Here is a 15,042-nt window from a genome sequence, read left to right as displayed (position 1 = left end):
TTATACCTGATACAAATCCGTTAACATGGAATAAAAGTACTATTCAGAAAAAAATGTCAATGTCTTGAACATGAGAGAAACTGTCAAAGAGCAGAAAACTGTACTGTTGTCATACTTCCTAGACTTGTAACATATGCACTCGGGAATGCAAGAAAGGAGGATATTGATGTGACCTAAACACAGTACAAAAACACAGAAACCATGCTGGGGGAAAAAATGTCTTTACTTTGTAGACCAAGAAAGAGAATATTTACAGCACTTACTGTATTTCAGGGGGAACAAACATAGAAAGACTCCCAAAAAGTAATCTCATAAATGAAATCTCCCCTTAAACAAAATAGTTAATCCTTGTTTTATAACATAAACCAGGTCATGATTCTTGACAAAAGAATATTGGAAACTTTCCCCACCACATAGTAACTGCTTGGCAAACACATTTTTAATGACATCCATCTGCTCTTGTTCTTTTGGAGTCTTTGCATAGTTCCAATTCCCTTTGAATGGAACAGAAATAAAACCTTTGATCTGAATAACACTAGATTAATGTTAGTTGTGATTAGCCCACAGAAATGCTGTCTCATGTGGCCAATACTGTACATGGGGCTCAGAATCAGTAACAATAATACAGTCCCCAGTCATAGGATAAAGGGTACTCCACTCGTAGAGTAGCAAAGAGTGCAAACATTTAGGTGATCACAGTTATTGAGATGTATTAAGGACTCTCATAAAGCCCATATAGCCTCTAAAAAAATAACATACATGCAGGAAATACAAAACCAATAGTGCTAAATGTGATATAATTCCAAGCAAATTCCATTGTGCATCAAAATAATAAATACAACAAAAAACAAATACTAAATATCACTCTGCAACAGTCAGGAGTTGCAATAATAAAGTATATTCATGTATTTGCTGTTCTGAGGTGCATTGCTAATAAAGGAGTAGTTTCTCTAAATGCCTCCCACAATGTACCAATGTAGGTCAGGGTTTCTGAGACTAATAAAGGAGAGACGTGAAATTAAAGTTTCTACTTTTGCAATATAACCTATAATGTTTAACTGTATCTTAGACAAATACGATCTGAACTATGAGAAGAGCTATGTATCTTTGACAGGCTAGCATAACGCTGTCATAAGCATACCTTAGACATAAGGATGGCTTGATTATAAGAAACAAAAAAAGAACATCATACATATGCTATGTATGTAACCTGTATGCTTACAGTATGGCTAATGCTTTCTTCATCATAAAATATCCTGATTGTGTTTGTTTGTTTGGTTATAGGGAGCAGAATAAAAAGCTCACCAGCGCATCCCTGAGAGAACAAGAAGAATCAACATTCACCACATAATGTTTGAATGCTCCTGTAGCACAATGTTTGTTTAAAAGACAATGAAATGGTAGGCTGCAGCGTGTAAGGTTAAATGTGCTCAAAGTGCTTCACACCTGTCCATGGCCTTGTCCAGGAACCACCCAGGGTCCATTAGTAAAGACTGAATTTTCCTTGAGTGAAAAGTGAACCTTTTTCCATGGATAGACTTTGGCTTAACATCACTGAGGATATTAAAGACTTCTGGTATTATTTGAACAGTCCAACACCCCATGAAAAGTGTAGAATACCCAGAACGTCTGGCAACAAAAAACTGGGACACCCTCACCCTTCACGGAAGACAACTGTGCATCAGTTTGAGACCCCACCAGATGCAAAGGCACACAAGCCGAATTATGATGAAGAAACAGTAGTAAGTAGTTACTGAAGGCTTTCAGAGTACTCAAAGCATACTGCCAATCAGTGCTAAGCCTTTTTATAGCCTTTTTGATAACACTCAATGTATCCACACTCACCGTCATACAACAGAGAAAACAACAACAGAACCAACAGAATCTCAGGACGCTACAACTCATTCAAGAGATATTTCCCTTTTATGACAAATCATAATCCATTTTCTTTGTTTCATACCTTAAAATAACAATAAGAGCTCAAAAACAAAAATACCTAATAAAACGAGCAAGCAGGGTAAAACACCTCTGGTTCAACACCATGTTATTTACCTGCCAAAGTACAGTGCCTTCAGAAAGTATTCATACTTACTCCATTCTTCTTTGGTGTGTTACAGCCTGAATTCAAAATGGATTAAATCTATTTTTTTTCTCACCCATCTACACACAATACCCCATAATGACAAAGTGAAAACATGTTTTTAGAAATGTTTGCAAATTTATTGAAAATCAAATATGTAAATGAGATATTTCTGTAAGTATTCACACACGAGTCAAAACTTTGTAGAAGGACCTTTGGCAGCAATTATAGTTGCGTGTCTTTCAGGGTAAATCTCTGAGCTTTCCAGACCTGATTTGTGCAACATTTGATTCAAAATTCTTCAAGCTCTGTCAATTTGGTTGTGGATCATTGCTCGACAACCATTTTCAGGTCTTTCCATAGATTTCAAGTAGATTTAAGTCAAAACTGTAACTCTGCCTCTCAGAAACATTCACCGTCTTCTTGGTAAGCAACTCCAGTGTAGATTTAGTCTTGTGTTTTAGGGTATTGTCCTGCTGAAAGGTAAATTCATCTCCCAGTGTCTGTTGGAAAGCAGACTGAACCTCTAGGATTTTGCCTGTGCTTAGCTACATTCTGTTTCTTTTTTAACCTGAAAAACTTCACAGTCCTTAACGATTACAAGCATAATGTTGGATTCTAGTTTGAAATATACTTATTAATGTTACCATACTAGAACTTATTGATTACTTTACATGTATACGGAATGCATACGTTTGGGTCTATAGAGAGTGTAAGAACTCGGTGTATGGACAGTTACTGAGTGAGGAAGGGGGAGTGCAGAAAGTTTACATTCTCAAAACATGGTATTGTTAAATCTCATGGCTCCTAAAGAGAGAAGCAAACTGCAACAGTCTGGTTTCAGTCACTGATAAGGTAGGACAGCCGTGGAGTAGGGAGGAGTGAGGAATTTGTCCCGAGGTCGGGTCAGATGAAGTGACAAGGAACAGTCATGTTACAAACATTATACTTCCATGCCCATGAAGGTTCTAGCAGGAGGCGGGGCCATGACCACACCAGTGAGAGGAACCAATTAAGTCCGGACTTGCAAAAGAGATGTATTGGCTGTTTAGATGTGCAAAGAGTTGACACAGCCTAGTAGAAGGGTATAAATATATGTGCTTGTGTAAACACGTCTTTTGCCTTTGCAGCTGTTTTACCCAGTGGGGGAATAACTTGGTTTGAGCTTTTCCTAGTCGTCCTTTTGAGTTTTTACTCTTTGTTCAGAACCTAAAAATACCCATAACATGATGCAGCCACTATGCTTGCAAATATAGAGAGAGTAATACTCTGTAATGTGTTGAATTGGATTTCCCCCAAACATAACACATTGTATTCAGGACAAAAAGTGAATTGCTTTGCATAATTGTTTACAGTATTACTTTAGGGCCGTGTTGCAAACAGAATGCCTGTTTTGGAGAAGAAAATACAATTCTGTACAGGCTTCCTTCTTTTCACTCTAATTACGTTAGTATTGTGGAGTAACTACAATGTTGTTGATCCATCCTCAGTTTTCTCCTATCCCAGCCATTAAACTCTGTAACCATGAGAGCTTGGTTTCGTTCCTCTCCGGCTACTGAATTAGGAAGAACGCCTTTTTTTTTTTTACAAATATACCAATAGGTGCCCTCCTTTGCAAGCCATTTGAAAACCTCCCTGATCTTTCTGGTTGAATCTGTGTTTGAAATTCACTGTTTGATTGAGGGACCATACAGATAATTGTATGTGTGGGGTACAGAGATGGGTTAGTCCTGTTAAACACTATTATTGCACTATTATTGCACACAGAGTGAGTCAATACAACATATGTGCAAATATTTACTCCTGAATATATTTAGACTTGCCATAACAAAAGCATTGAATACTTATTGACTGTAGACATTTTAGCTTTTCATTTTGAATGAATTTGTAATTTTATTTAAAAAAATATATATATATACACTTTGACATTATGGGGTACTGTGCGTAGGGGTACTGTGCGTAGGCCAGTGACAAAAAAAACGACATTTAATCCATTTTAATTTCAGGCTATAACACAACAAAATGTGGAAAAAGTCAAGGGGTGTGAATACTTTCTGAAGGCACTGCAAGCCTTAAAACTAATTGGGAGTTCCACCATCAACAGTGTGGCGAGTTACATTAACAAAGAGCAATGTTATTGCTGGGTTCATAATATGCTGCAAATGTTGTTCTGTGTGTGGTGTGTATTGATCATCCAAAGTAATGCACCGAGCTTGGGTTGTTGACCGCAAAGCCCAGGCAATGTGTAGGAATGAGAGGTCAGTAAGCTGGATGAGGTCACGTATAAAAAGACCACAAACTTCATGTCCTGTTCTAAATGGTAATGGATAGGGTGGAAGACAGAGTAACTTCTTTGGTTTACCTTTACGGCAAACTAGTGCTGGTACTTTTCCATTCTGTAGTTTCAAGGTCTTTTTCAATCTGGAGAGGTTAGAGTACTTTGTGGTAGAGACCCTCTGTGGAGTGCTATACTAGAGGGTACTATGACCATGCACTCTATCTGAATCAATCTTCCCCTCCCCTGGAGGTGCGGCTAGGAGTCTGCAAAGTGACTGTGGGTGTTGGTGACAGCCTGGGTGGCTTCCTCAGGCAGAAGGGTGGGGTCAGTAAGGATGGATGTGCTAATGCTGAACTGTCGGAGAGTGCTCAGTACCACTGGACAACAGAAAGACCAATCAGCTATACATTCATCACAGTTGACATTTTGTGTGACAAGTTACACAAAACAAGTTACATTCCCCCCTCCATAAAATAATTTATGAAGGCTTCTCAGTAAGGCTTCAGATTGTGCATCTGACTCTTCATAATCCTACTTCCAAAAGCATGCTAATCAGACGGTAGTAATATATAGTCGCTAGTAAAAGTCTATGACCCAGGGAATCGATAGAACATCACGAAGAGATGCACAAAAACAATATACCATTAAAAATGGGTGAATCTTCACTTTAACACTTGGTGGAAGCACCCTTGGCAGACATTACAGCTTTGAATAATTTTGAATAAGTCACCAACAAGTCTTAAGGCAACAAATATCCATTGTTTTTGTAAAAATTGCTCAAGCTCAGTAAATTTGTTTGGGAATCATTGCTGGTTAGAAAAATTCAAACCTTGGCTCTGATTTTCACACAAATTTAAGTCAGGACTGAGACTGGACCATTCAGGAACAATTAACACCTCTTGGAAAGCCAATTCTGGTTTGTCTTTGGCATTACTTTTGTGTAATTGTCCTGCTGGAAAATACAACTGTATCCCAGGGTTAGGTAATCAGAAGACTGTGGCAGGGTTTCTTTAACTTTTTACCTGGGCTTTGCTCCTTTCATATTTATTTTGATCCTGACAAACTCCCCAGTCCCTGCCGGTGAGAAGCATTCTCATAACATGATGCTGCCACCACAATACTTAAATACCTTATCCTGGGTTATGGTTTTATTTTTCAGCAAATGTAATACAAATGTAATGCCAAAGACACACTATGATGGCTTTCCAGTAGGTGTTGAGTGTTCCTGAATGGTCCAGTTTCAGTTCTAACTTAAATTTGTTTGAAAATCAGAGACAAGGTTTGAATATTGCTGTCCATCAATGATTCCTAACCAAATTTACTGAGCAAGTTCTAATTTAATCTATTTTTAGATGTAATTTTAAGGCAGCAAAATGTGCAAAGGGGTGTGTAGACTTTCACTAGGCACTGTAACCTATTGAACTGAACTGTCTCCAGTGATGATAATCTCTGACGTCAACATCCCTCCCTCTTAGATTGAGTGTGTAAGAGACACAGGTTGAACAAGAGACTGAAGGAGAATGTGTTCTTTCTTGTAAATAAGTGTCAGGGAAAATATTGTGTGTGAGATCATGTCACATCAGGAGGTAAATCTTTCCTTACAAAGAAAAATGGGGGTGAAATGGACTATTAGATATTCTAAAAAAATAAGTATATCGTACATCACACACACTGTACCATGTAACACCTACAGACAACTAGTCATTCAAGTCAAAATCATAGTGAAATGCTGTAATGCAGTGGTATTCAAACTTTTTCAGGCAGTCTTTTTTGTCGAGCAAGTAATACACAGAGCACAACAAACTTCGTTGAAATACGTCAAGTGTCCTTTTATGTATATTTGGCGTGGAAAATGTGAATCCAGCTGTACAGCCTATTGCCTGTTTCTGTTTACGAGTCTTTTATTAAATAATGTGAAACAATGCGTCTGTTTGCTGTTTTTCAATAAATCATGCATAGCTGTTCTTTATATGGCCTAAAATAAATGTGTTCATATGGGCAGAAAATAATCTATAGGCTATAGCATACTGAATTTTTATCAGTTATGAAAATAAAACATTTAATGCACAAAAGTGGATCTGGTAAAAGGCTGACATTTGGATGTTTCAGTTAAAACAGACTGTCACATGACTATAGAAATGGAAACATTACGATTTTAGAGACACAAAGTAACAATAACCTATGATTAAAGGGTTAGGCTATACCGTCATCCTCATTATTCACATCATTCCAATTCAATCAAGTCACAATTATCGGCATTGGTATTGACATCAATGAGCAGACTTTCCGATTATGAAATTAGGACCGAAGAAATCCACTGTTTATATAAAAAGTCTGCCTTTTCCCCTGCATTTTAACAGTCTAAATAAGTCAACGTAATATAAGACATCACAAAATCCATTTGGCCTACGTCGTTTTATGTAGTCTCACTATGATGCGGAAAATGTAGGCTATTTCAAAATAATTGAATACCATATTGAGTTGACTGTATAGGCTATTATAGTAAAGATCTATCCGAGGTTCAACTTTAAGACTTTTTAAAAACTATTTTGATACTCACCTCATGTCTTGATAATGTGAATGAAATCCATTTAGTTTTGAAATCAGTATTTGTCCATATCACCCATTGTTCCCATTTTCAATAAAGAAATATGCATGACAGACTCACAAGACTATAACATTGGAATGTTGTAAAGTGCTGCCCTACCCTGGCTGCCGAGGACACAGGTGAAGCCACTGAATACAATTAATTAAAAGGAAATTAAGCTTTTTGCTTTTGAACCCATTTTAAACTTGCTATAGGCCTACATTTTTAGCCTGTATAGTTTGGACTATCCTTTCCGTGAAGTATGAGACTTAATAATAATTTTTTTTTTTTTAACCTTGCATGCAATCACAACATCTGTTCACATAACTGTCAAAATTCTGATTCAGCTGATTGTTGAAACAGGGTTCAAGTTGAATGTCTAATTTCACATATAAATGCTTATAGTCTGGAAGATGGCGCCGAAGAGGATGGCTGACGTTTTACATGCCAGTAACCAATTGTGCTATTTTGTTCATTTTTTTTGCGCTGTTTGTAACTTATTATTTTACTTATTTTGTACATAATGTTGCTGCTACCGTCTCTTATGACCGAAAATAACTTCCGGACATTAGAACAGGGATTACTGACCACGAACTAGAAGAAGCTTTTTCCTTTAACAAGTCAGACATGAAAGATATACTGCTCTCCTGGGAACAGGCCCAGAACCCCGTCATTTGAGTGAAGAAAAGTCGGAGGAAAAGAGGACGCAGATCGGGCTGCCTTTTGAGAATCCGTAGGTGAGCGAGTAAACTCCCACTGCCATCAATTCTACTTGCTGACATGCAATCATTGGAAAATAAAATTGATGACCTACGATTATGATTATCCTACCAACGGGAAATGAAAACTGTAATATCTTATGTTTCACCGAGTCGTGGCTGAACGACGACACGGAAAATAGAGGAATTTTCAACGCACCGGCAGAACAGAGAAGCTACGTCTGGTAAGACGAGGGGTGGGGGTGTGTGTCTTTTTGTCAATAACAGCTGGTGCGCGATGTCTAACATTAAAGAAGTCTCGAGGTATTGCTCGCCTGAGGTAGAGTACCATATCATAAGCAGTAGACCCCACTATCTACCAAGAGAGTTCTCATCTAAATTATTCATAGCCGAAGACCGATGCTGGCACTATGACCACACTCAACCAACTCTAGAAGGCCATAAGCAAACAAGAAAATGCTCACCCAGAAGCGGCGCGCCTAGTGGCGGGGGACTTTAATGCACTCAACGACATTGTCTCAACAGTGACCGCACGTACTGTTGAAGTCGGAAGTTCACGTACACTTAGGTTGGAGTCATTAAAACTAGTTTTTCAATCACTCCACAAATTTCTTGTTAACAAACTATAGTTTTGGCAAGTCGGTTAGGACATCTACTTCATGCATGACACAAGTCATTTTTCCTATAGTTTACAGACAGATTATTTCACTTATAATTCACCGTAACACAATTCCAGTGGGCCAGTAGTTTAAATACACTAAGTTGACTATGCCTTTAAACAGCTTGGAAAATTCCAGAAAATTATGTCATGGCTTTAGAAGCTTCTGATAAGCTATTTGACATAATTTGAGTCAATTGGAAGTGTACCTGTGGATGTATTTCAAGGTCTACCTTCAAACTCAGTGACTCTATGCTTGACATCATGGGAAATCAAAAGAAATCAGCCAAGACCTCAGAAAAAAAATTGTAGTCTGGTTCATCCTTGGGGGCAATTTCCAAACGCCTGAAGGTACCACGTTCATCTGTACAAACATCTATCCCAAACCATGGGACCACGCAGCCATCATACAGCTCATAGAAATGAACGTACTTTGGTGTGAAAAGTGTAAATCAATCCCAGAATAAAAGCAAAGGGCCTTATGAAGATGCTGGAGGAAACCATAGTCCCTGGACAAAAGGAACACCTACGTGAGAATGCTGTTCATTGACTACAGCTCAGCATTCAACACTATAGCGCCCACGAAGCTCATCACTAAGCTAAGGACCCTGGGAATTAACACCTTCCTCTGCAACTGGATCCTGGACTTCCTGATGGGCCACTGGATAGGCAACAACACGTCTGCCACGCTAATCCTCAACACCCTCAGGGGTGTGTACTTAGTCCCCTTCTGTACTCCCTGTTCATCCAAACACGACTCCAACACTGACGACACAACAGTGTCCTGATCACCGACAATGATGAGACAGCGTTTAGGGAGGAGGTCAGAGAACTGACAGTGTGGTGTCAGGACAACAACCTCTCCCTCAATGTGAGCAAGACAAAGGAGCTGATCATGGACTACAGGAAAAGGAGGGCCAAACAGGTCCCCATTAACATCAATGGGGCTGTAGTGGAGCGGGTCGAGAGTTTCAAGTTCCTTGGTGTCCACATCACCAACGATCTATCATGGTCCAAAAACAGGGCACGAAAAATCCTTTTCCCCCTCAGGAGACCGAAAAGATTTGGCATGGGTCCCCAGATCTTCAAAAAGTTATACATCTGCACCATCAAGAGCATCCTGATTGGTTGCATCACCGCCTGGTATGGCAACTGCTCGGGATCTGTGCGAGCGTTGCAAAATAAATGTACACATACATGTTATTCAATCATTGCACCCACAACGCTAGCGCATGCCAACGAGCGTCTGTGTTGCCAGGGGCTAAAATATAAGTTGCTTCTATTTGTGACACCAAACGCGATGCAAGTCATGTTTCACCCATCTCCTCATTGGCTTTTAGAAGCATATACCCACATGCCATCTCCTCATTGGTTATAACCACATGGGTGATTGAAAGATGAATTGAGGTCAGTCGGTCGGTTGTGGTAATACACCTTATTATGAAAGTTAGATGCCAATCGCCATATAAAGTCCAAAGAAAAAGCCTGGAAGGAGAAGAGATGACTAGAAACGATTTGGTTGACCGTTTAATGTGTGGATTAATTGTCCGAGTAGAGGACCTTGTGCACAGGTAAACCACCACTTCTCAGTTCCTATGCTTCCTGGCTGATGTTTTGGTCACTTTTGAACGCTGGCGGTGCTTTCACTCTAGTGGTAGCATGAGACGGAGTCTACAACCCACACAAGTGGCTCAGGTAGTGCAGCTCATCCAGGATGACACATCAATGCGAGCTGTGGCAAGAAGGTTTGCTGGGTCTGTCAGTGTAGTGTCCAGAGCATGGAGGCGCTACCAGGAGACAGACCAGTACATCAGGAGACGTGGAGGAGGCCGTAGGAGGGCAACAACCCAGCAGCAGGACCGCTACCTCCGCCTTTGTGCAAGGAGGAGCAGGAGGAGCACTGCCAGAGCCCTGCAAAATGACCTCCAGCAGGCCACAAATGTGGATGTGTCTGCTCAAACGGCCAGAAACAGACTCCATGAGGGTGGTATGAGGGCCCGACGTCCACAGGTGGGGGTTGTGCTTACCGTACAGGATGTTTTTCATTTGCCAGAGAACACCAAGAATAGCAAATTCGCCACTGGCGCCCTGTGCTCTTCACAGATGAAAGCAGGTTCACACTGAGCACGTGACAGTCTGGAGACGCCGTGGAGAAGGTTCTGCTGCCTGCAACATCCTCCAGCTTGACCGGTTTGGCGGTGGGTCAGTCATTGTGTGGGGTGGCATTTCTTTGGGGGGTGGCCAGCCCTCCATGTGCTCGCCAGAGGTAGCCTGACTGCCGTTAGGTACCGAGATGAGATCCTCAGACCCCTTGTGAGACCATATGCTGGTGCGGTTGGCCCTGGGTTCCTCCTAATGCAAGACAATGCTAGACCTCATGTGGCTGGAGTGTGTCAGCAGTTCCTGTAAGAGGAAGACATTGATGCTATGGACTGGCCCGCCAGTTCCCCAGAACTGAATCCAATTGAGCACATCTGGGACATCATGTCTCGCTCCATCCACCAACGCCACGTTGCACCACAGACAGTCCACGTTGCACCACAGACAGTCCACCTCATCAGGAGCATGCCCAGGCGTTGTAGGGAGGTAATACAGGCACGTGGAGGCCACACACACTACTGAACCTCATTTTGACTTGTTTTAAGGACATTACATCAAAGTTGGATCAGCCTTTACCACTTTAATTTTGAGTGTGACTCCAAATTCAGACCTCCATGGGTTGATAAATTTGATTTCCATTGATAATTTGTGTGATTTTGTTGTCAGCACATTCAACTATGTAAAGAAAAAAAGTATTTAATAAGAATATTTCATTCAGATCTAGGATGTGAAATTTTAGTGTTCCCTTTATTTTTTTAAGCAGTATATATATATATATATATATATATAAATAACCATATGCACAAATTTATATATAATATTTTGCCCATACTAACTTATTTTAGGCCATAACTGAACCAATTTCTGTATATACACACACAATATTCTACCCATGAGCGCTAATGTATATACTATATTTGTAGCCATACGTGATTAAATGAAAAGCACTAAAAACAACTGCCCATGTGAACGAATGTAGGCCAATAGGCTATACAATATTTAGAACCATATGAGTAAACGAAAAGCAGTAAACGTACACATTATTTCACATTCTTTAATAACAGACAAACAAAATCACGCAATAGGCTACAGATCACTTCACAGCTTCACCAGGAAACTCAACGTATTGTAGCCTCACGTGGATGAAAGAGTAGCGGAGGAAGGAGTTCACTTCTGCTGCAGTGTTCATGGCAAAATATTATGTGTTGCAGTTGTGCTTCGCTTTTTCAGCGGGGACTCAAATTATTATTTCCACCAACATTTCTGGAACCCCATTGTTTTCCCCGCCGGAAATTCTGTAGACCCCACCACAAATCTAATGAAACAACCTTAAAAATGGGTACATTTAGATTTTCATATCAATAAATAACCATCTCTCCTATCAAAATAAAGAGAACCAATATATACAGTGCCTTCAGAGTATTCATATCCCTTTACTTATTCCACATTTTGTGTTACACCCTGAATTTAAAATGGATTAAATTGAGATTTTGTGTCACTGATCTACCCAAAATACCCCATAACGTCAAAGTGGAATTCATTTTGTAGATATTTTTACAAATTAATTCAAGCTGCAATATGTAACTTTTTGGGCAACCCAACCAACTCCACATAAAAATATGAGTTATAGATCTGTCACTCATTGAAAGTAGGTCTAAGAAAATGGTAGATATGTTCTATGTGTATTATTTCTATGCTTCCCATTCTTTAGTTTTGTTTTTGTGTCTGTTACTTTCAGTTTTGAACACCAGCTTCAAACAGTAGAAAATACAATATTTTTGGTTATGGAAAATATATTTCACAGCCGTTTAGATTGTAAAATGATTCTCTACTATACTTACTTGTTTTGTCATTTAAACTGAAATTAGGCAAACTATTACAATTTTACCGGGTAATGGTGGAATGATATCTGCATAATACATCTTTAAAAATGAAAAGCTTATATCTCGAGTCAATAAGAATTCAACTACTTTTTTTATGGCAAACTTAAATAAGTTCAATAGTAAACATGTGCTTAAGAAGTCACATAAGTTGCATGGACTTCTGTGTAATAACAGTGTTCAACATAATTTTTGAATGATTAACTCATCTCTGTAGCCCACACATAGAATCATCTGTAAGGTCCCTCAGTTGAGCAGTGAACTTCAAACACAGGTTCAACAACAAAGACCAGGGAGGTTTTCCAATGCCTCGCCAAGAAGGACACCTATTGGTAGATGCGTAAAAAAGCAGACATTGAATATCCCTTTGAGTATGGTGCAGTTATGAATTTTACACTTTGGATGGTGTATCAATACACCTAGTCACTACAAAGATACAGGTGCCTTTCCTAAATCAGTTGCCAGAGAGGAAGGAAACTGCTCAGAGATTTCACCATGAGGCAAATGGAGATTTTTGAACAGTTGCAGAGTTTAATGGCTGTGATAGGAGAAAACTGAGGAATGGATTAACAACATTGTAGTTACGCCACTAACCAAACTGACAGTGAGAAAGGGACAGAATAAAAAAAAGATTCCAAAACATGCATCCTGTTTGCAATACGGTACTACAAAAATACTGCAAAAAATGTGTCAAAGCAATTAACTTTTTGTCCTGAATACAAAGTGTTATATTTGGGGCCAATCTACAACACTGAGAACCACTTCATATTTCAAGCATGGTGGTGGCTGCATCATGTTATGGGTATACTTGTCATGAGCAAGGACTAGGGAGTTTTTTGGGTATAAAAATAAACAATAGAGCTAAGCACCAGCAAAATCCTAGAGGAAAACTTGGTTCAGTCTGATTTCGAACAGACACTGGGAGACAAATTCACCTTTCAGCAAGACAAGTACCTAAAACACAAGGCCAAATATACGCTTGAGTTGCTTACCAAGACAACATTGAATGTTCCTGAGTGGCCTAATAAGAGTTTTGACTTTGAAAATGTATGGCAAGACTTGAAAAGGACTGTCTCGCAATGATCAACAACCAACTTGACAGAGCGTGAAAAATGTTAAAGAATAAATGGGCAAATATTGTACAATCCAGGTATGCAAAGCTCTTAAGAGACCCAAAAACACTCACAGCTGTAATCGCTGCCAAAGATGATTCTAACATGTACTGACTCAGGAGGTCGAACACTGATCTAATCAAAATACAGTATATTAGCGTTTTATTTTTCCATATAAAACAAATACTCTTTGAATTTTTTCTTCCACTGACATTAGAGTATTGTGTGTTGATTGTTGACAAAAAAAAACAATTAAATCCATTTGAATCCCACAATGTAACACAGCAAAATGTGTAAAAAGTCAAGGGGTGTGAATACTTTCTGAAGGTACTGTACATGTATTTGCTCAATACACATTAACTACTCATTCAATGGTTTTTCTTTATTTGTACTATTTTCTAGATTGTAGAAGGAAAGGAAGACCCATAGTTACCTCTGCTGCAGAGGATAAGTCCATTAGAGTTAACTGCACCTCAGATTGCAGCCAAAATAAATGTTCAAGTAACAGACACATCAACATCAACTGTTGAGAGGAGACTGCATGAATCAGGCCTTCCATGGTCAAATTTCTGCAAAGAAACCACTACTAAAAGGACACCAATAAGAAAAAGAGACATGCTTGGGCCAAGAAACACGAGCAATGGACATTAGACTGATGGAAATCTGTCCTTTGGTCTGCTAAGTCCAAATTTGACATTTTTGGTTCTAACCACCATGTCTTTGTGAGATGCATAGTAGGTGAATGGATCAACTCTGCATGCGTGATTCCCACAATGAAGCATGGAGGAGGAGGTGTGATGTGTGGTAGTGCTTTTCTGGTCACACTGATGGTGATTTATTTAGATTTTATTTAGAATTAAAGGCACACTTAACCAGCATGGCTACCACAGCTTAGTGGGGCTATCATTTTTCTACAGGACAATGACCCAACACACCTCCAGGCAGTATAAGGCTATTTGACCAAGAAGGAGAGTGATGGGGTGCTGCATCAGATGACCTGGCCTCCACAAATCACCTGACCTCAAACCAATTGAGATGGTTTGGGATGAGTTGGACCGCAGAGTGAAGGAAAAGCATCCAACAGGTGCTCAGCATATGTGGGAACTCCTTCAAGACTGTTGGGAAAGCATTCCAGGTGAAGCTGGTTGAGAGAATGCCAAGAGTGTGCAAAGCTGTCATCAAGGCAAAGGGTGGCTACTTTGAAGAATCTCAAATATTTGTTTTTTAACACTTTTTTGGTTACTACATGATTCCATATGTGTTATTTCATAGTGTTGATGTCTTCACTATCTACAATGTAGAAAATAGTCTAAATAAATAAAAGCCCTTGAATGAGTAGGTGTGCCAAACTTTTAACTGGTACTGTATATATTTTTATTATCTTTCTCAATAAGTTAATATATTATCCTATGAAATAATACGTACTCTGGTTCTCCCCCTGAAAGAAAATGTTTTATTTTGCGATCCCACTGCAATTCCATTTGAATATCACTGCTGTAATGGAACCACTTGCCAACCGCCACTTCTCTATCCACCTCCTCACTGTCCTACTCTGACACTGCAGCTACAGGAAGACTGATTAGCAGGAAAATCATGGGGGAATCCTGAAACCATTTAATTGAAAACAT

General features: G+C 39.4%; 1 protein-coding gene across 3 annotated transcripts in view; it reads right to left on the bottom strand.

Moving 5' to 3' along the window:
• Positions 1 to 206: 206 nt before the first annotated feature.
• LOC135541861 (MLX-interacting protein-like) overlaps positions 207 to 15,042 on the bottom strand; it is a 43,932-nt gene continuing 29,096 nt past the window's right edge. For all 3 annotated transcript variants that reach the window (XM_064968321.1, XM_064968312.1, XM_064968328.1), the window contains exon 17: positions 207 to 4,735. In XM_064968321.1, the coding sequence (XP_064824393.1) occupies positions 4,614 to 4,735 (122 nt within the window). In that variant the 3' untranslated portion in view covers positions 207 to 4,613. The remainder of the gene's footprint in view (positions 4,736 to 15,042) is intronic.

Source organism: Oncorhynchus masou, chromosome 1 (assembly GCF_036934945.1).
Source record: "Oncorhynchus masou masou isolate Uvic2021 chromosome 1, UVic_Omas_1.1, whole genome shotgun sequence".
Classification (NCBI taxonomy): domain Eukaryota; kingdom Metazoa; phylum Chordata; class Actinopteri; order Salmoniformes; family Salmonidae; genus Oncorhynchus; species Oncorhynchus masou.
The sequence above is the reverse complement of the archived record's forward strand: the minus strand, read 5'-3'. Positions and strand labels throughout refer to the sequence as shown.